Source organism: Coffea arabica, chromosome 7e (assembly GCF_036785885.1).
Source record: "Coffea arabica cultivar ET-39 chromosome 7e, Coffea Arabica ET-39 HiFi, whole genome shotgun sequence".
Lineage (NCBI taxonomy): Eukaryota > Viridiplantae > Streptophyta > Magnoliopsida > Gentianales > Rubiaceae > Coffea > Coffea arabica.
The window spans coordinates 12,618,091-12,637,690 of NC_092323.1; the positions used below are offsets into that span (position 1 = coordinate 12,618,091).

The following is a 19,600-nucleotide window of genomic DNA, read 5'->3' on the forward strand; positions in this document are numbered from 1 at the left end:
GTATGGATTCAACATTCAAGATGTAATTGGAAAATCTAATACTAGTAGTCATTCCCGGCTGTATTCTTTCAACCCAAAAATTGGAACAAGTAGCCAATGCTTTGCGATCTCTGATAAAATCAATTCCATTCGCGTGCTTTCAGATTTAATTCAACTAATAAGACGGAGGGTTCTTGTTAGGCGCATGCAACGTATTACATATGGGCCACAATTTCATAATAGAATTTGGTTTCGTGGAAAAAGCTAGGCCAAGCCTTCCAAAGAAATAGAAGTACTACTTTGACTGACAGAAATTTCTTCTGTTTAGGATGAAGCATTCCTGGTGATTTTGGTCAAAAGAGTGGCAATTTATTGTGTTACTAATTTATTGTGTTACTAATTTATTGCTAGTTGCAGAAATTTGCCAGTTGCCAAGAAGCTTTCGTCTTCTTATGGTCATAATTATTATTTCTCACATAGATGCTGGTATGATTTTAAACCCACGTGTCACTCAAACAATTCTTTACTCTTAAAATTTTATTGTGGCATTCCTCCCAAAAAAAAAAAAAATTTATGGCCACCCAAACAAATTAATCCTACGTAAGCTAATCCAACTTTAGAAATTTCATCAATTTGTTAGGAAAAATTGGAATACAACCCGGTAAGATTGGCGAACATTTTTCCTTGATTCCAAAATTAAAAGGTCCCCTTATTTGTCGGGAATAGAGGCGTGTCTAAACTCTAAACAAAACGAAGGATGACCTCCTAAAGTTTTTTCAACCATGAGTTTGAGCGCCTGATTTCTAGGTTTTCATTTTCTAATCTTTTTTTTCTTTTAAGTTTAGTTACTCAAATTTCTCCTAGTGTGAAAGATTTTCTGTCATTTTTAAAAAATAATTTGAATGAAAAAAATGAAAAAATAGAGAGGTCAATGGAAAATAAAAAAGAACCATTGAGCTAATCCATCACCAAAGCCTTAGGGCTCAGTGAGGTGGGAGCTCAGGTTTAAATCTTGCTTCACATCGTTTGTCACTAAATGTGGCAGGCCACTTCAAGTGGCTATCGGACAACTGTGCAGTACACTCGTTTGGATCGGTAGGTAATTTAGTCCTCTCCGATTTCTTTCTGGACCCCTTTAGGTTTCCCCTCTTTCATAGTATAGAATAGAATAGAATACATGTAGGGTCTATCATTGTGGGGAAAAAAAAATGTAAAGTAAAAGAAAGGAGAAAAAAGCTAACAAAATAACACAAAAAAAATGCCAAGGGAGGTGGTCAAACATGTTTGAAATAATGGGAAATTTCTAAGAAGGTTAGTTTATGGCTAATTGCAATAGTTCATAGACTCTATTAATAGCATATCTAAGGCTGGCCCTTGTCTCTTGCTCTTCTTGTCTTTGGACTGCCTAAAGAGACCTGGGCAGCGGCGTTCATACCAAAGAAAATGTCAAACAACAAAACTACAGCAGAAGCAGAGAATGAAACAAAAGTCCCATTACTGGACTATTCATCAAAAAGTATAGTAGGAGAAGAAGCAAATGAAGATCAAAGTCTTGCACGCAGAACTTGGATTGAATCCAAGAAACTATGGCGAATTGTTGGTCCCGCCATCTTCAGCCGCATCGCTTCCTACTCCATGTTCGTTATTTCCCAAGCCTTCGCCGGCCACCTTGGTGATCTTGAGCTCGCTGGCTTATCCATTGCTAGCAGTGTCATTTGTGGCTTCGATTTTGGCCTCTTGGTACTTTTTCTGTGACCATCTTGAGCTCCCTTCTAAGCCTTGCGTTGCTTGAAAGCTGAATAAACGAATAGCTAAATGATCCCTATTTACAATCGCAGGGACATCAAATATATACTTGCTATTACTACTCTCTTCCATTTCGCCTTTAACCATAAGTTTGCTCACATCGTATTCAGTTCAAGCAGGGCGATGAAAAGTTGTATAAACTGTTGCTCAAATTCTTGTTGGTATTGGAGATTCATACTAGGTTTGAATCCTCCCTAGAAATTAGTTTAATAAACTAACATGTTACTACTAAAATTTTTTATGTACTAGTATACGTTTTTTATACTTTTTCTTTCTAAATATTCAGCCCTTTGTATAAAGATTTGGTGAATTTTTTTTTCAGCTAGGGATGGCAAGTGCATTGGAAACTCTATGTGGGCAAGCTTTTGGAGCAAAGAAATACTACATGTTGGGCGTATATTTACAACGATCGTGGATAGTTCTTCTCTTATGTGGAGTTTTCACGTTACCTTTGTACATATTTGCAACTCCAGTTTTGAAGCTGCTGGGACAACCTGATGATGTTGCTGAGCTTTCTGGGACTGTGGCTTTAGCTTTTATACCACTCCACTTCAGCTTTACTCTTCAGTTCCCTCTGCAGAGATTCTTGCAGAGTCAGCTGAAGAATAATGTGATTGCCTGGGTGAATTTAGGCGCCTTTTGTATTCATGTGGTCTTGAGCTGGCTGTTTGTTTACAAGCTCCATTTCGGATTGATGGGGGCTTGCGTTATTTTGAATCTTTCTTGGTGGCTTATTGTAATTGGTTTGCTTGCTTACGTTTTCTGTGGTGGTTGTCCTCAAACATGGTCTGGCTTTTCCTTTGAAGCATTTTCTGGTCTTTGGGAATTTCTAAAACTCTCTGCTTCTTCTGGGGTCATGCTATGGTGAGTCTCCAGTCCTTCTTCTCCTCCAATTAAGCATGTTGATTTCAAATTTTTAACCATTAATTAAAACCCTTTTGATTCTATTCTAATTTCTGATTAAAAAGTATAACTGTTTTCAGCCAAGAAGCCTGTTCCAATTGCTGCATATTTGTTTCAAAAACATATGCTTTTACAATTGTTAATTAAGGCCTACAACCAGCTGTTTTCATATGTAATTAAGGGTCATCAGAGTTGCTTTTTGGTAAATTTCAATTTTGGTTAATTGTTGCCTCTTCTCAATTGGAACAGTTTGGAGAATTGGTACTACAGGATACTCATCGTGATGACTGGAAATTTGCAGAACGCAGAGATTGCAGTTGATGCACTGTCTATTTGGTAACCCTTTTAATTTTATATGCACTTTGTCCCCACGAGTAGGACTAGTTGCATTATTATATTAGGTAATTGTAGTTTTTATGATTACCAGAATCTGCTCATATCTTCCATCCAATTGCCAAAGCTTCATTATCACTTTTGAATTATTAAAAAAAAAGAAAAAGAAAAAGCATCCCTGGTTCCGTCTTCTATTGATATACCAATTCTTGGTGAACTGATGATTCCCGTGGTTTCAACTTTCTTGTTTTTTTAATAATTGAATTGGTCATCAATCATTTTCTTGCCCTGGTTTCCTGTCTGTACTAGAATGTGACAAGCTTCAGCATTTGTGTTGCCAGTCAAAAGGTCTTGGAGGATTTGAGGGATACCTCCAAAATAGACTTGAAAGAAAATTCACAAACAATTAAACCAAAGCAAACCTACCTTGATAGGAATCTTTGACCAAAAAAAAAAAAAAAAAATCTCTATGCAATCAAGCCAATCTCAGTTGTTTTAAAAGTTTATTGTAGTCAACATAAATAATTCATACGTACTTAGACAATAAGTCCATGAATAATATTAGGGCATTCGATACTTCTTGTGGATTAACAACCTAGCTAATCAGCATTGTATTTTTGTCTATCATCTAACCCCATTCCAGTAATTTCCAGATGAGGATAAAAGAACTAATATAACGAAAAAGTTTTATCCAAGCCAAGCTCCGTGCATTTTTCATCACATTTGTCTTCTTTTTTTTTCTGGTCCTGATTATTTTTGTCCCTTTGTCTCCTGCTGGCAGCATGAACGTCAATGGATGGGAGATGATGATTCCTCTGGGATTCTTTGCAGGAACAGGGTAACCATATTTTTCCCATAAACCACAAAAATACATGACTTCATTTATGCATTTTGTTTGTGCATAAATTATAATAGATACGACAAAATTTTGTAATATTCATGACTTCATTTTATACTGGTGATTGGTGCTGATATCTGGAGGGTGGTCCTGCTTATTAGTTCATATTTTACGGTCTTTTCTGGTCCCTTCGATTATTGGACTTCACCATCAATTACAGTCTCTTCTGGTCCTGCTTATTAGGTCATGTTTTACATGGTCCTCTCTGGTGCCTTCGATTATTGGACTTCAATATCAATCACATTAAGCTAGGTTTATCTGGTAGGAACAAAAATAACTTGTGACCAGAAAGATGGTACCCAATCAGCACAATTTGTAGGAAGGGGGGAAAAGGGCAAGAAAACTGGATAATGTGAGAGAACAAACGAAAGCTTTGCATTGGCGATACTTATTCTTGATTGTGCAAGAAGCAAATGTTGCAAACATTAGTCTGAGACCAAATAAATTCATCTTTATAACTAAGCTAATATGGGTTTTTTTGTGATGTTTGCTAACAGAGTAAGGGTTGCAAATGAATTGGGAGCTGGTAATGGGAAAGGAGCCAAGTTTGCAACAATTGTAGCAGTAACACAATCAATAGTGATTGGTCTATTCTTCTGGCTACTGCTTATATTCTTCCACAGTGAAATCGCCTATGTATTCACTACCAGCCCGCCTGTGTTAGAAGCAGTACACCAGCTCTCAATTCTCTTAGCTTTCACTGTTCTCCTCAATAGCGTGCAGCCCATTCTTTCAGGTATCCACTTTTAATCAACATAGCTTCTTTTTTTTTTTTCTTCTTCTATTATTTTTTGGCTATTTTTATCCTTTCTTTTTTAATAAATTATGACTACTTTTTTTAAAGGAATTATGATTTTTCTTTTTTCTTTTTGGTTAATTCCTGTTTTAGGGGTTGCTGTGGGCTCCGGATGGCAATCATACGTGGCATACATAAACTTGGGTTGCTACTATTTAATTGGCGTGCCGATGGGATCTGTGATGGGATGGGTTTTCCATTTTGGAGTAATGGTACGTACACCTCTTAATGCTTGTGTTGTGTCAACTCATTGATGGCTAATTCTGTATTTTCAAGTTTTTTTTTTTTTTTTTTTTTTTACTAAATCTCAAGAATGATCCAAGAAAGTAAAAAAAAAAAAAAGATCCGAAATGAAAGGGAAACATTTCATATAAAATTTGATGTGCATTTTAGGGTATATGGGCTGGAATGATTTTTGGTGGAACTGCAATTCAAACTGCGATTTTGGCCATCATAACAGCTCGGTGTGACTGGGAGAAAGAGGTATTAACTGCATAAAAACTTCTGCAATTATTCGTGTGAAATTTTATTTTCAACGTGTAATTTCATATCTAATCAATTAAATGTTGAAATTGCAGGCAGAAAAGGCAAATAATCGTGTAGACAAGTGGTCCAAACCAAGTCACACTTGAAGCTGTGAACTTGGGCGATGATGACGAAATTTTGACGTTTTGATTCTTATATTTGTAATATTATTTTCCAATTAACGCAGAAAAAGAGTATAGTTTATTATGAATTTGAACTATATATCCTGAAAATAAATACTTTGTTAATTCTTTTAGGAATAAAATTGATGCGTAAATATAACTAGCTCTCAACTTGTTCCTTTGTCTCTTTGCTAATCTTTTCTTTTAATACTGCCAACTGACTTCAAATTTATGAAGATCAAATGACTATTCCTCAAAAAAAAAAAAAAAATAAAAAGGATGCGGCAAAACCTCGTTGATTGTTGATCAAATGGGATCACGGTCTAGTTTAAAGTAGCGGAATGTTTTTAAATTGTGTAGCTGCAAATTAAAAATGCAGCATACAAAAAATTCTTGTGTTAGAGATTGCCGTATCCAAAAATGGATGCGATGAAACATGATTGACCGTTGATCACATTTGATCAACAGTCAGGTTTTAAACTTGCGGAAATTATTTTTTTTTAATTATGTCGCCACAAATATCAAAATTAGCATAATAAAACTTTTTTCTATCAGGCATTGCAAACATAATTGACCGTTGATCAAATGTGATCAACGATCAGGTTTTAAATTTGCGAATATTCTTTATAAACTATGTCATCATAAATAACAAAATTGGCGTACAAAAAAATTATTTAAATGATAAAATTTAACCGTTGAATGTAATGAGATCAACGGTCTAGTTTTTTCAATACACATGATATAAGCTTAGCATCAATACAAAAAAGGAAGTTTTGCTATAAAAATACCCCAAGTTAATCACTTTCTCTCACACCAGCCCTAGTTTTCTCTGTTTTCCATCCCTAAATCCCCACTTCTCCTCCAATATCTTCCAAAATGAGTAGTTCCGCAAGTTTCTTCCTGAAAGCAGAGTCAGAAGTAGTGTCTTCCCAAAACCTTTCTCCTCCAGTGTTTTTGAGAAAATAGAGTGTTGCTAACATTGTCTTACTAAAGTAGAGGCAGACTAAATTAGTGGCTTAATTACTCTCACCTGTTGTCCAAAATTTCAAGCAGTCAAAGCAATGGCTTCACCTCGCCTGTCTTCCAAACTTTGAAGAAATGGGTTGCAATCCTATTGTCAACATTTTGAAGCCTTGAAGAAGTGCGCAACTGGAGAAAGCAAACATGTATTGTCCAATTAAGGTACTTTCAGTTAGTAATTGTTTTATATAATGAATTGCATGCTGTACGTTGGTGGTTGAAGTTGAGTAATTAATAGCATTTAATTAATATTTTTATGTGAATTACTGTGTAATTATTACTAACAAGGTTTTGAAACCTAAATCGGATTGTCTGGTTGGACCGATTGAACTGTCGATCGGGCTGTTGGGTGAATCGGGTTATGCCTTAAACCCAGAGGGGTTAAGATACCGCCTTTTTTTGTGAAAATCAGTTGACCTGGATGGTTTGACCGCCGGACCATTGAATTGAAACGATTTTCATTAAATCGGCTGGTTCCTTGACTAACTTTAATTAACCCAAAAAAAATTTAATTTGGTAACTAATCCAATTCAACATTCCAAAGATAAACCTTACCAATTACCCATAAGTAATTGTCTCTAATTAGTTAGGCAATAACAATTATTACCTTATTTTTCTACTCCTCATTCTCTCTCTCTCTCTCTCTTTCTCTCTCATAATGATATCTCAACTTTTGTCTAAAATTTATTGCATATAGTATATTAATTACATTAACTCTTTAGTGCATTTCAATTGTTTGTCATTGCCTTCTATTTATTTTTATTCCTATCTTATAAACTACTTATCATATAATTTAGGAAAATTAAAAATGTAAATAATTAAAGATGTAAATAATAAAATGCTATTCTATATTTCTTTTACCTTTTACTTATAAAAGTTATTCTTGAATTTCAAACATGTAATACATACAAGATTAGAATAAGGATTGAAATGATTATTTTTAACATTATTATTGAAGTTTCTACAAATATTTGCATATTTTTATATATTTAATATTTGTTAATAATATTTATGATATATTTATGACGTCACAATTTAATAACGGTTCGTCCATGACCCAATCATTTTTTTCGAGTCAATGAACGGTTTGGGTTTCAAAACCTTGACTGCTAAATAGTAAATAGTAAGAGTGAATAGTAAATAGAAAATAGTAATAGTTAATCGTAATGGTAAATAGTAACAGTTATTGTAATGAGGAGGACCAAATGCTTGAAGGAGTGCAGGCACTACCTCGAAGGTCTGAACGGCTACAGGTGCAGCAAGATCTACCACACAGGAGGATATATTAGAAATGTGGTTGTTCTACCATTTCGCGCGATAAGGGTAAGAGATACGTTGATAGGTGATATTCAAACTTCAAGATTTTTTCTTATCAAAGCTCTTGTTTAATTATCACAAAACTTTTTATTTTGTTATTTTACACATTTATAGTTAGATGCTGCATTATTTATCATAGTTTAAATTAATCTTAAAACCAAAAAATTCAAAAAAGAATGATTTGGGCATATTTCAATTTAATTTAATTTTATATTTTAAATGGAACCTAAAGCTTGCTTCTTGCCATTCATCAATAATTAATCACCGGTTATGAAAGAAAAATAGCACAATTTTTTACATAATTTTTGTTTTACGTAATATCATATTTTAGTGTTTAGGGTTTAGGATTTATAGTTTAAGTTTAGGATTTAGGGTTATGGTTTAGAGATTAGGGATACAAAAATTAAAAATTTATATTTAAAATAAAAAAAGGTCGCCACATCTAGCTCGGATGTGGCAATGACATTTTTTTCAAAAGCTTCGCTGCATGTTATTTGGCATGCGGTGAAGCCTAAAAAAAAATCATTATTTTTAGTTCCTCCAACAACTAGAACAAAAAGAAATTTAATTCAATTTTTGGATGACGCCTCAATTGTCAATTGAGACGACCCTTATATTAGCAACTCATGTCAACAAACACCACTAGTTTTATGATGTTTTCTTGTATGGACTACATGTAGAGAAATTCGCCTCAAAATGAAGAAGAAGAATTGGACGAGTTGACCTGGACCACCAATTAATTGTGCAGGCAAGTTGCTGTGACGGGTCAAAGAGATGGCCATCATTGTCTTATATAACTATCCTCATAATAAAACTACGTACTGCAGACTGGAGAAAAGCCATCAACGAGATGCCGACGAGCTCCGTTCTTCTCATGCCCATAGTTGAAATTTGTTTCGGGCATAAAGGCGAACAAGGGTTATAATTTAGGGCAAATTTCACTTTACCCCCTGTAGTTTAGTATTTTTTACATAACTCCCTATAGTTTCAAAAACTATACATAACTCCATTATGGTTTGGATTAAAGTGTCAAAGTGACGGGAATGATCATTCGTAACGGAGTAATCTAATATGTCAAAAATACCCTTATGTAAAGTTGAAAATTATTTATTAATCAAGGGGGGTTATGTGTATATTTTGAAAACTATAAGAGGGTTATATGGTAAAGTATTAAACCATAAGGGGGTTATATGGTAAAATATAAAAATCATACGGGGTTAATGTGTCATGTATTTATAAGGATAATTTCGACATTTTTAGAAGTTCCGTTATGAGTGACTATTTCCGTCACTTTGACACTTTAATTCAAATCATGAGGGGGTTATGTATAGCTTTTGAAACTATAAGGGGTTACGTAAAAAATACTAAACCATAGAGAGGTAAAATGTAATTTGCCCTATAATTTAAAACTCCGTATGTTACTACTAGGGCTGCAAACGAATCGAGCTGCTCGCGATCCGCTCGCGAGCGGCTCGAGTCAAGCTCGAGTCGAGCTCGTTATTAATCGAGCTCGAGTCGAGCTCGAGCCGGCTCGAGTCAAACTCGAGCTCGAGTTCGAGCTCAGAATATTAAGCTCGTTAGCTCGCGAGCCGGCTCGCGAGCTTGGGTATATATATATATATATTTTTTATTTTTATTTTTATTTAATAATAAAATTATGTATATTATATATATATTTTTTTTATTTTTTATTTTTATAGTAAAATTACGTATATATCCTTAATATTTTATTATTTATTAAGAAAAAAATATTATTTTATTTATTTTTTTTAAAATAAAATAATTATTTTTTATTTTTTTTCGAGCTCGAGCTCGAAATTTGCCGGCTCGTTGAGCTCGAGCTTAGTAAAATTTAGTCGAGACTCGGCTCGATTAACTCAAAGCTCGACTCGGCTCGGCTCGTTTGCAGCCCTAGTTACTACAAAACATTTTGTCCTCAAAATTTATGATGTTTCCTAATTCAAACAGTTAATCTTAATTATGCAAATCCATCAACTTCCGATCCATGTCCAAATGTGTGTCGAAGTACTGTACCTGTGCTTCTAATCCATACTTCTCAGATGGACATTATGATGAAAAAAGGGAAAAGGTTAAATATTAGCATCGGCAACAGGTACAGTTTTGAAGTAAATGTAAATTCGTCAACTCGTACAATGTGAAAATCACTATTACATCAATACAAGTTTATGTAAAAAAATTGTAAGTATATCAATTCAATTGAATTGTATGGAACTCAACCTGAGAGGCCGTGATCCGATTGAGGAGGTGTCAACTTCTAAAACATTAAATATCAATGAGGAGGCATCTAAATACAAGGGATATAATAAACGTGGATTTGAGCATTTAGATGGTTCATTAGATATAGTTTAAAGTGCCCACTAGACCCCATTAGAAAAATCCTAGGAAATTTAAACAAATAATTAATATCATTCAAAATGTCTAAGAAAGTGAATTATGTACATTAACATTTTAGAATTGAATATTCACCCTTTCTACGAATAGAATATGTCTAATTGGGATCTGAGGCCTCACAAATTTACTTGTTGCCTGGTTTAAATAGGTCGTTTATTTCTTACAGCATTTCGTGTAAATTTGTACGCCTTTTGTGTAAACTTGGGACCACTGCAATGATATCGTACGAATTTGCATCTGACACTACAAAATCAGGTTGAACTGAACTTGTAAGGCACTAAGGCCCCAACTCCGTCTAATTGGCTGTTAACAAGTTAACATCCCTCTTTTCATTTGGTCTTTTATGGAATGCCTAGAAATGCCTAGGCAGTAAGCAGCCACCGTAAACACCAGAGAAATGTCAATTATTAAAACCACAGCAGATGATGAAACAAAAGTCCCATTAATACTAGACCGTTCATCTTCCATTATCCAAACAAGAAGCAGAGTAGAAGAAGAAGTACATCAAGATCAAAGTCTTGCACGAAGGACTTGGATTGAATCCAAGAAACTATGGCGAATTGTTGGTCCGGCCATCTTAACCCGCATAGCAAACTTCTCCATGTTCTTTTTTTCCCAAGCTTTTGCCGGCCACCTTGGTGATCTTGAGCTCGCTGCTTTATCCATTGCTGGCACTGTCATTAACGGCTTCGTTTTTGGCCTCATGGTACTTTTTCTTGTCGACGAACTTATGTTCTGTTCAGTTCTTCTACCCCTGATGTTAAAACGTAGGTTCTGTTCAGTGCTTCCACCCTTCATGTTTCCTTTAGTAATTACCACTTGGGATTTCCTGGTAGTAAATTAAACGATTCCGAGTCTTAGAAAATTAATTTTTCTCCTTCACAAATTGAAAATTTGAACAAGGTTTTTTAATCCGTTTGAACTCTTGCCCCTTAAAATCTTGAAAATATATTATGTTATATACTTAAATTTAGATATCTTAAAATTTGCCCTATCAAAGTAGATTTTCTGGTTCTGTCTGTCCCTTGCCGGCCACATGGTTAAATTTTTAGCGGGCGATTTTGTGCCTAGAAAATTTGTGTTTTTATTCGATGAGCGTGATTTTAGTGAGCTATAATTTTCTGGTGATTTTTTTTTTTCAGCTGGGAATGGCTAGTGCATTGGAAACTCTATGTGGGCAGGCTTACGGGGCAAAGAAATATAACATGTTGGGAGTATACTTGCAAAGATCCTGGATTGTTCTTTTTCTCTTCTGTATCCTGACCTTACCTGTATACATTTTGGCCACACCAGTATTGAAATTGCTAGGACAACCAGCCGATATTGCTGAGCTAGCTGGAGATTTGGCCATATCACTTATACCAGTTCACTTCAGCTTTGTTTTTCAGTTTCCTCTGCAGAGATTCTTGCAGAGCCAGCTGAAAAATAATGTGAATGCTTGGGTGAATTTGGGTGCTTTCGTGATACACATGACATTGACCTGGCTCTTTGTGTCGAAGCTTCAGATGGGATTGATTGCCATTTCTGTCACACTAAATATATCTTGGTGGCTTATTGTTTTTGGCTTGCTTGCTTATACTTTGTTTGGTGGTTGTCCTGAAACATGGACTGGTTTTACCTTTGAAGCATTTTCTGGTCTTTGGGAATTTCTGAAACTCTCCATGTCTTCTGGCGTCATGTTATGGTAATCAATCTCCACTCACAGCAAATATGTGTGGCAAATTTATTTTTCGTCAAGGGGCATGTAACTTGCATCATGTGTACTAAAAGTACTTATTCATGGAGCTAGAAGATCTTAGAGGTTTAAAATTTGTTTCCTTGATTAGTACTATTACTTTACAGTGTTTAATTTCAGTTTTCCCTAATCTTTGTTTCTTCTAAAATGGAACAGCTTGGAGAATTGGTACTACAAGATATTGGTAGTGATGACTGGAAATTTGCCCAATGCCAAAATAGCGGTGGATGCATTGTCCATCTGGTGAGCTGCTTCATATTTCTATAGTTGCCACATTTTAAAAATTGTTTTTCTGTAAGGAAAAGGTGAGACTTAAGAAGCAAAGAAGGAGCACGGAGATTTGAACCCTGAACTTCTAATTTTTGGGATCTCGCCTTAAGCTATTAGATCAAAAACTCCTCGTCTATTGTTGCCACGTCTAATACAATATACTGTGAATTATTTGCATCTGCAATTAAATTTATACAGCAGTTTGACAAATCACAAGTAATTACTCTTTATTGGGTCATGATCATTCACAATTAAAGCGTACCATTGTTTTCACAAAAAAAAAAAATTGATAATTTTGTTTTACCAAAATTGTATTTATTGTAGTACTTAAAAACGAATACTCAATAGTCACCAAGAGAAAAAAAAAAGAATTTATTTCCATCACAAGCTATTGTGATGAATTTTGTCCATCTGTCCCTGGTTTGCAGCATGAACATCAATGCATGGGAGTTGATGATTCCTCTAGCCTTCTTTGCAGGAACAGGGTAATCTTCTCTCTTTTTTATTAAACCCCCCCCAACACACACACACACACATGACTTGATTGGTGCAGTTTGTTTGTTCATTGATATTGTAGAAGAGACGTAGGTCATTTGAGTTGCAAGCTTTGTTTAATTTGTCTATATAGTAAACGCTCATGAAAATAACTTCACGGTGTGTTTGGGCAAATGCGTCTAAATATTGAATGTAAAAGTCCTTCAAAAAAAAAAAAAAAAAAGATTGGATGTGAAAGAAATGGTCCTGCTGACTTTGATGTTTAGCATTGTCCCCTTTTCTTGAGATTCTTTCGATTGTTGTTGTCTCTTTCTGATATCTACTTGTTTGTGAAGAGCTTGGACCAAAACCATACGTCTTGGGCCCAGTATAACCCATCTGCCTGTACCTAATATACTTGTGTCTAATCTCATTATTGTGGTTGTTACACCGAAAAAAAAAAAAAAAAAAAAAATTTATTGCAAGAAGGATCGGACATGGATATTGATGCATATTTTTGCCTTTCAATCACCACAATTGTTGCAGGAAAGAAAAATTTCAAATACTAAGTTCATTACGGAACAAAGAAAGTAGACTCACCGTGCATTTTTTTTTTTTGTTTTTTCATTTTTCATAGTTCAAGAAAAAATTGCTAATATTTCTTTTTTTTCTCATGTTTGACAACAGAGTAAGGGTTGCAAATGAATTGGGAGCTGGTAATGGGAAAGGAGCCAAATTTGCAACAATTGTGTCAGTAATACATTCAACAGTGATTGGTCTATTCTTCTGGCTGCTTATTCTGTTCTTCCACAATGAAATATCCTATATATTCACAACCAGCCAACCTGTGCTAGAAGCTGTACACCACCTCTCAATTCTCTTAGCTTTCACCATTCTCCTCAATAGCGTGCAACCCATTCTTTCTGGTATTTCACCATAAATTAATCAACACATAGTTTCTCTTTCTACTAATTTTTTTTTTTTTTTTTTTTTATTTTTGGGTGGACTTATGATTTTTTTTTTTCACAAATCTTGTGTAAGGGGTTGCTGTTGGTTCTGGTTGGCAATCATACGTAGCATACATAAACTTGGGTTGTTACTATCTACTTGGAGTCCCAATGGGAATTGTAATGGGATGGGTTTTTCATTTCGGAGTACTGGTACGTAAACCCCTCACGGTTGCAAAATCTCAAGGCTGATCCATCAAAATTGAAGGGAAAATATTGATATTGATATTTCATAACTTGTTTGGCATGACAGGGTTTGTGGGCTGGAATGATTGTTGGTGGAACTGCAGTACAAACTGTGGTATTGGCCGTCATCACAGCTCGGTGTGATTGGGATAAAGAGGTAATAGAAAGTAGAAACAGAATCTCATTGCTTTTCTTTTTTTTTTTTTTAATCAAAGTAATATGCTTTTCTGAAATTGTTGCGAGTCAATTACATCTGAAAATGCAGGCAGAGAAGGCAGGCATGCATGTAGACAAGTGGTCGAAAAGGACTCGTATCTGAACTCACATTGATGTGCATGTGGAGTAACAGTCTTGATTTTGGCTGCAAAATTGTTTTAATCTGCTTCACCATCTCTGCACAATTCTAGCTATTGTGGAAAAGGCTTCCAATTTTAGTATGAAAATATCAGAAAGCTTTGTTAAGGTGAGTCATGGTTGACAGTTAACTCTACGCTTTGGGTTAATTAGCTTGCAATATATGTATTTGTGAAGAGTGAAAAACTTAGGAAGTCCCAACACTATCACCATTGTCAAGTTTTGCCATTTAATCTGAATTTTGTCTCCGACGCATCCCCTAAACAATTACAAGTGCATAGTTTAAGAATTTCTGATCATTTTAGACCTAAGTTAAACATTTTGTCCGATCAGAATAAAAAACATTGGGACCAAAATTAAAAGGCCGTAATTATCTCTCTCTCTCTCTCTCCATAAGTCAAGATGTAGAACATGTTACTTTCCTCGGTAAAGCTGGACCTGATTGTAACAGTAGTTCTTGTGATTGCGAAATTCCGGCCTTCAAGCCTTAGAACAATCAACTAATCTTGCCCAAGTTTGTGTGGAAAATTTTTTTTTTAAAAAAGACGTGACTTAGACGCAATAGGCGCTCCGTTACGTGTTTTTATTTTTTGGTGGAGATATGTAGAAGCCATTTCTTGGTATCATGCGTTAGAAACATGGGTTATGATCGTCCTATTACATTCCTCCCAAAAAAAAAATTGTGCTATTACAGTGATTCTCATTGCCACTTGTGTTTTACTAATAACACTCAATTTAATTAGAAGTTTTTTTGTTTTGTTTTGTTTTGTTTTTGTTTTTTTCTTCTTGAAGATACACTCGATTTGAAGTCGATATGAGCTCAGATGTAAACTTGCAATTAATTAAACTTAATTTCTATCATGTCACGCAACATGTTTGGTGTTTTCTTCATTGGTAATCGACCAAACCGATCATATTTTATCATGTCATTCTCTTTTATGGTTGTACACTGATTCAGTATGTCAAGACCCTCTCTTTTTTTCCCTTTTTTTTTTTAAGTGGGAGGTTTTGAATTTAGAATCTCCTACCTACAATCCCTTACATCTTACCATCGAATCTAACAATCCTCCCAATATGTCAAGATTTAATAAGCTTTTGATGAGCGATCTGTAATATCACTATAAGCAATTTATGATTTTGGGGTCATGTTCTGATCCGTGACAGTGATCAGTGTTAAATCTATCCAAATTTTTTATATAAAAAAAAAATGAGACTCAAGAAGCTTGTGACTCATGGCCCCTTATGCTCAAAATCCATAAAGATGTTCAGACTTGATTAGGGGTTATAAACCTCTACCCTCATCTCATTTTTTTGTTAAATATGAATTTCAGTCTTTATAAGCTTAGAGAGAAATTGAAGGAGGGTTTGGAAGTCAAGTCCTGAAGATTACGGCTCCTTACCAGCTAAACTGGGTATTGGAAAACTCCTCTCATTAGTTGTTACTAACACTGCGCCTTCATAGTACTATCAATTGGGTCAATTAAATACTTGAAAGCCGCAAAGTCCAATTTTAACTCATCTAATAAAGAAACGTCTCCCTTTACCACCTATTTAAGAGAGGTCACTACCAAGGAAAATGTCAAGCGAAAGCATATTGGAGGATGGAAATCTTCCATTACTCGACCATTTATCCAATGCAAGATGATCATAACTGAGAAGCAAAGTCTAGCACGTAGAATTTGGACGGAGACCAAGAAGATGTGGCGAATGGTTGGTCCAGCAATCTTCAGCCGCATCGCTTCATGCACCGTGTTCATTGTTTCCCAAGCCTTCGCTGGCCATCTTGGTGATCTTCAGCTTGCTGCTCTGTCCATTGCTGTTAATGTCATCGTTGAATTCGACCTCGGCCTCATGGTATCAAACTTCCAAGCGTTCGTTCATCATTTGAATTTGTCATTATCAAATTTTTTTTTATGTTGAAGCCACATATTTATTTTCATCACTTGGACCAAAAGTCCAGCCATTCTGCCACTAGATGGGATGTCCGGTGCTCGTTAAATTTTGGAAAATCTTTCATTAGGGTGGCGGAAGTTTCAGAAGTCATACAAGAGCGTGATACTTTTGTTTAGTATAATGCAATTCTATACATTTCTACGGTGCTTGTAAATAGAAAATGATTTACATTCGAGAAGAACACCTGCATAAGTTTCCTTATCAATCTACCATGCTAAACGAAAGGCCAATCCCATTAAAGTCACAAGAATTAGAGGTTTTGACTTCAATTTTTTTTTTTTAATTTTTCTCTGCTACTTAAATCTCACCCTTTTTCTGTTAAAAAGAAAATTTAAAATGCTAGCTTCATACATTCATGGGGTAGTTTTAGGAGATTAAACTCTTTGACCATGAAGCCCTCTTACGTCTTGTATCATCAATCATGACCCACAAGCCCTCCCACCTCTTAAATTTTCTCCTGTAACTACTTTCTTTCTTCTAATACTAAAACATAGATCGCTCATAAATTGCAAATAGACTATTCCATAATCAAAATTAAATTTTTAAGGAAACTACATCTTAAATTGATCAGATCCCACTATTTGAATTATGTTTTAGTAGGCAACTTAGAAATTATTTGCCAATTTTGTCACCAATTCCCATTGACCTTTGGTATGCAACACAATTGGGGTGGATGCTAGTTAAACTTGTGGAACAAAAAGTGCTACCCTCTGTATGAATTACAAACTTCCGCCACCCACTGAAAACTTTCCCTTAAATTTTGCTTCCAAAAATTCTCTTTAAGATCTCATGTAAATAAATTTGGTGGATCGTCTCCAGCCAGGCATGGCAAGTGCATTAGAAACTCTATGTGTGCAAGCATTCGAGGCGAGAAAACACCACTGGTTGGGTGTATATATGCCGCGTTTGTGGTTTCTTCTCTTCATTTACTACATTTGAACGTGTCCATTTTTACATATTTGCTATACTCCATTTTTGAAGCTGGTCGGACAATAGTCAGATGTTGCTGAGCTTGCTGGGACAATGGCTCCACCTTGCATACCAATTCATTTCACCTATGCATTACTGCTTCCTTTACTGCAAAGCCAATTGAAGAACTATATAGCTGCTTGGGTACATACACACGTATACTCTTAAACTGGTGTCTAAGCTTCAGCTTGGATTGGTTGGAATTGAAATAATAATGAATATGTCTTGGGGGCTTATTCTGCTTTTTATATGCTATTTGTGGTTGCTATTGTCTATTGCTTTTTTACACATAATTTTAGTATTATCTATTGTGTTTTGATATTATTTGTTGTTCAATTCACTTTTTAATTATAAACTCCACCAAAGTCAAACTTCATCTATTTCATCGCTTGGTTTAATAAATCAAAATGCCTTCCATTTACTCATATTTCACACGACTGGATCTTGACAGCATGAACATCAATGGGTGGGAGATGATCGATGACTTCTCTGGCCTTCTTAGCCGCGGAATAGGGTCAGCTTTTCTTTTAAATACTACTCCTCCTCATGAGACTTTATTTCTTGTTCACATTGTATATTGTCGTGATAAAATTTTAAATTTGATAAAATGCTCCAAAATAAATTCTTATGTACTCTTTGTTGTGTTTTGACATATATGTCAGTCATTTTACGCTCGACATGATCTGTATTTGATCATTATACACACATAGAAAGTATGACCAAGGTTGCTGGTCAAATTAGATTAATGCTAATTATATCTCAACATGTACGCTAATTATAAGAATTGTAAAATTCAGTGGATTGCAAAGACTCCAATTGTGACTCCCATGCATTAGTAATTGAATCACCACATACCATATGAGATTTAAAAAATTAGGGATATATATATATATATATATATATATGCCTAACATTTGAATACCCAGTCAGAGTTTGAAAAGAACAACTGTATTCTAATTATAATTCAATCACAATTATTTTAGATGCTATAATTCAAATTCCAACCTTCTTTTCATCTCATATATATCATATTATAAAAAGTGCTGCAATATTATTTCAGACAATTTTCCCAACTGATCTCCTATCCAAATGGATGTGTTTCCTGGTTCATTTATTATGTATTTTCTAGGAAAATAGATGCCTTCACAAGGTAATTAATATGGTTCTCTCTTCTTTTTTTTTTTTTTTTTTTTAATGATATGATACAGAGTAAGGCTTGCGAATGAATTGAGAGCTGCAAATGGGAAAGCAGCCAAGCTTGCAACCATGGTATCAGTAACACAATCTATAGCATTTGGTCTATTATTTCGGGTGCTGATTATATTTTTCCACAATCAAATTGCCTTCATATTCACATCAAGTAAGGTTATCTTAGAAGCAATAAACAGACTCTCAATTCTTTTAGCTTTCACCATTCTCCTCAATAGCGTGCAACCCATTCTATCTGGTAACTATTCAGCGTTCGTTGTACATAATTTCATACTTTTTTATTTTTTGAATTTACTCTTTTGATTCAATTAGGTGTTGCTATTGGATCTGGATGGCTAGCATATGCTGCACACATAAATTTGAGCTGTTATACTATTTTTCTGGGATTGTTTTTTCATTTCTGAGTAATGGTATGGGACCTCCAAATGTTTTTGTGTATTCTTTTGGGCAAGCTTTTCTAGAAACATGAAACTTTAAAAACCAAACTTAAACAATGGAAAAGTTGACATGATGCAATGGGTACACTAATTAAACTAATATATTGATTTTTGACAATTTTGGGTATGTGGGCTGGAATGATTTTTGTTGGAACTGCAATTCAAACGACGATATTGGCTAGGTATGATTGGGAGAAAGAGGTGGTTGAAAATATCATATGACATGAATTTCCCAGATTAATCATTTAATCTTTGTTTTTTTCTTCCACCTTTAATTTTATTTCTGCTGGAATAAACAATTCCACTTGATACCTAAACTGGCTACTTGTGGAAAACAGGCAAAGAAGGCAAATATGCATGTAGAGAAGTTGGCAGAAAGGAGTAACACTTCTGGATAGAACTCGATCCAAGTGAAGAGGTGAACTTTAGTTTGAGAACAAGATTTAGTAAGATTTATGAGGAAATATTATCTTATTTTTTAGTGCAATTTCATACCTTTATTATTTATTTTATTTCTTTAAATATTTGTTTGGTAAGATCATAAGACTCATAGACCCTTATACAGATCATCGTGGGCGGAGGGTAGCTGGAGCAGAATCATCTATGAAACTTTCTGCAAAAGGTTTTCTGCAAAAGAATAAAAAATTTTATTGGGTTAATTAAATTGACTTTTTCAATCTGAATGATTGTGCAACCCTATTAAAGCTTTTCTATTTATTAGTTATTACAGTAATTAGAATCTTTATAACTAGGGCCTTCATGAAGTTGCACAATCCATGCATTCGATAGAAAGATCTATTGGATTGAAAATTATTTGGGAAATTTTTTTTCTATATTTAATACACAACGGATCTTCTGTCCCACACCCTGTGACACTCTCTATTCCACTTTTTAT

At 34.8% G+C, this 19,600-nt stretch overlaps 2 protein-coding genes across 2 annotated transcripts; both read left to right on the forward strand.

Annotated features, from left to right (window-relative positions):
- The first annotated feature begins 1,350 nt into the window (after nt 1-1,350).
- On the forward strand, nt 1,351-5,533 carry LOC113701584 (protein DETOXIFICATION 27-like). Its single transcript, XM_027222314.2, has 8 exons — nt 1,351-1,719; nt 2,108-2,649; nt 2,938-3,024; nt 3,803-3,859; nt 4,417-4,655; nt 4,809-4,927; nt 5,109-5,198; nt 5,294-5,533. The coding sequence occupies exons 1-8, from the start codon at nt 1,423-1,425 to the stop codon at nt 5,345-5,347; spliced, it is 1,485 nt and encodes a 494-aa protein (XP_027078115.1). The 5' UTR covers nt 1,351-1,422; the 3' UTR covers nt 5,348-5,533.
- A 4,848-nt stretch (nt 5,534-10,381) lies between these two features.
- Nucleotides 10,382-14,404, forward strand: LOC113701436 (protein DETOXIFICATION 27-like). The gene is made up of 8 exons (XM_027222092.2): nt 10,382-10,817; nt 11,254-11,795; nt 12,003-12,089; nt 12,545-12,601; nt 13,278-13,516; nt 13,632-13,750; nt 13,851-13,940; nt 14,049-14,404. Exons 1-8 carry the CDS (start codon nt 10,509-10,511, stop codon nt 14,100-14,102), a joined length of 1,497 nt encoding a protein of 498 aa, XP_027077893.1. The 5' UTR covers nt 10,382-10,508; the 3' UTR covers nt 14,103-14,404.
- Nucleotides 14,405-19,600: the final 5,196 nt, after the last annotated feature.

What these genes read in the sequence shown, in the direction of transcription:
- LOC113701584 (XM_027222314.2), top strand. Translation starts at nt 1,423, where the DNA reads ATGTCAAACAACAAAACTACAGCAGAAGCAGAGAATGAAACAAAAGTC. An exon ending in GCTTCGATTTTGGCCTCTTG is followed by an intron (nt 1,720 to 2,107) that starts GTACTTTTTCTG and finishes TTTTTTTTTCAG; the next exon opens with CTAGGGATGGCAAGTGCATT. An exon ending in GGTGTGACTGGGAGAAAGAG is followed by an intron (nt 5,199 to 5,293) that starts GTATTAACTGCA and finishes TTGAAATTGCAG; the next exon opens with GCAGAAAAGGCAAATAATCG.
- LOC113701436 (XM_027222092.2), top strand. Translation starts at nt 10,509, where the DNA reads ATGTCAATTATTAAAACCACAGCAGATGATGAAACAAAAGTCCCATTA. An exon ending in GCTTCGTTTTTGGCCTCATG is followed by an intron (nt 10,818 to 11,253) that starts GTACTTTTTCTT and finishes TTTTTTTTTCAG; the next exon opens with CTGGGAATGGCTAGTGCATT. An exon ending in TTTTTCATTTCGGAGTACTG is followed by an intron (nt 13,751 to 13,850) that starts GTACGTAAACCC and finishes TTGGCATGACAG; the next exon opens with GGTTTGTGGGCTGGAATGAT.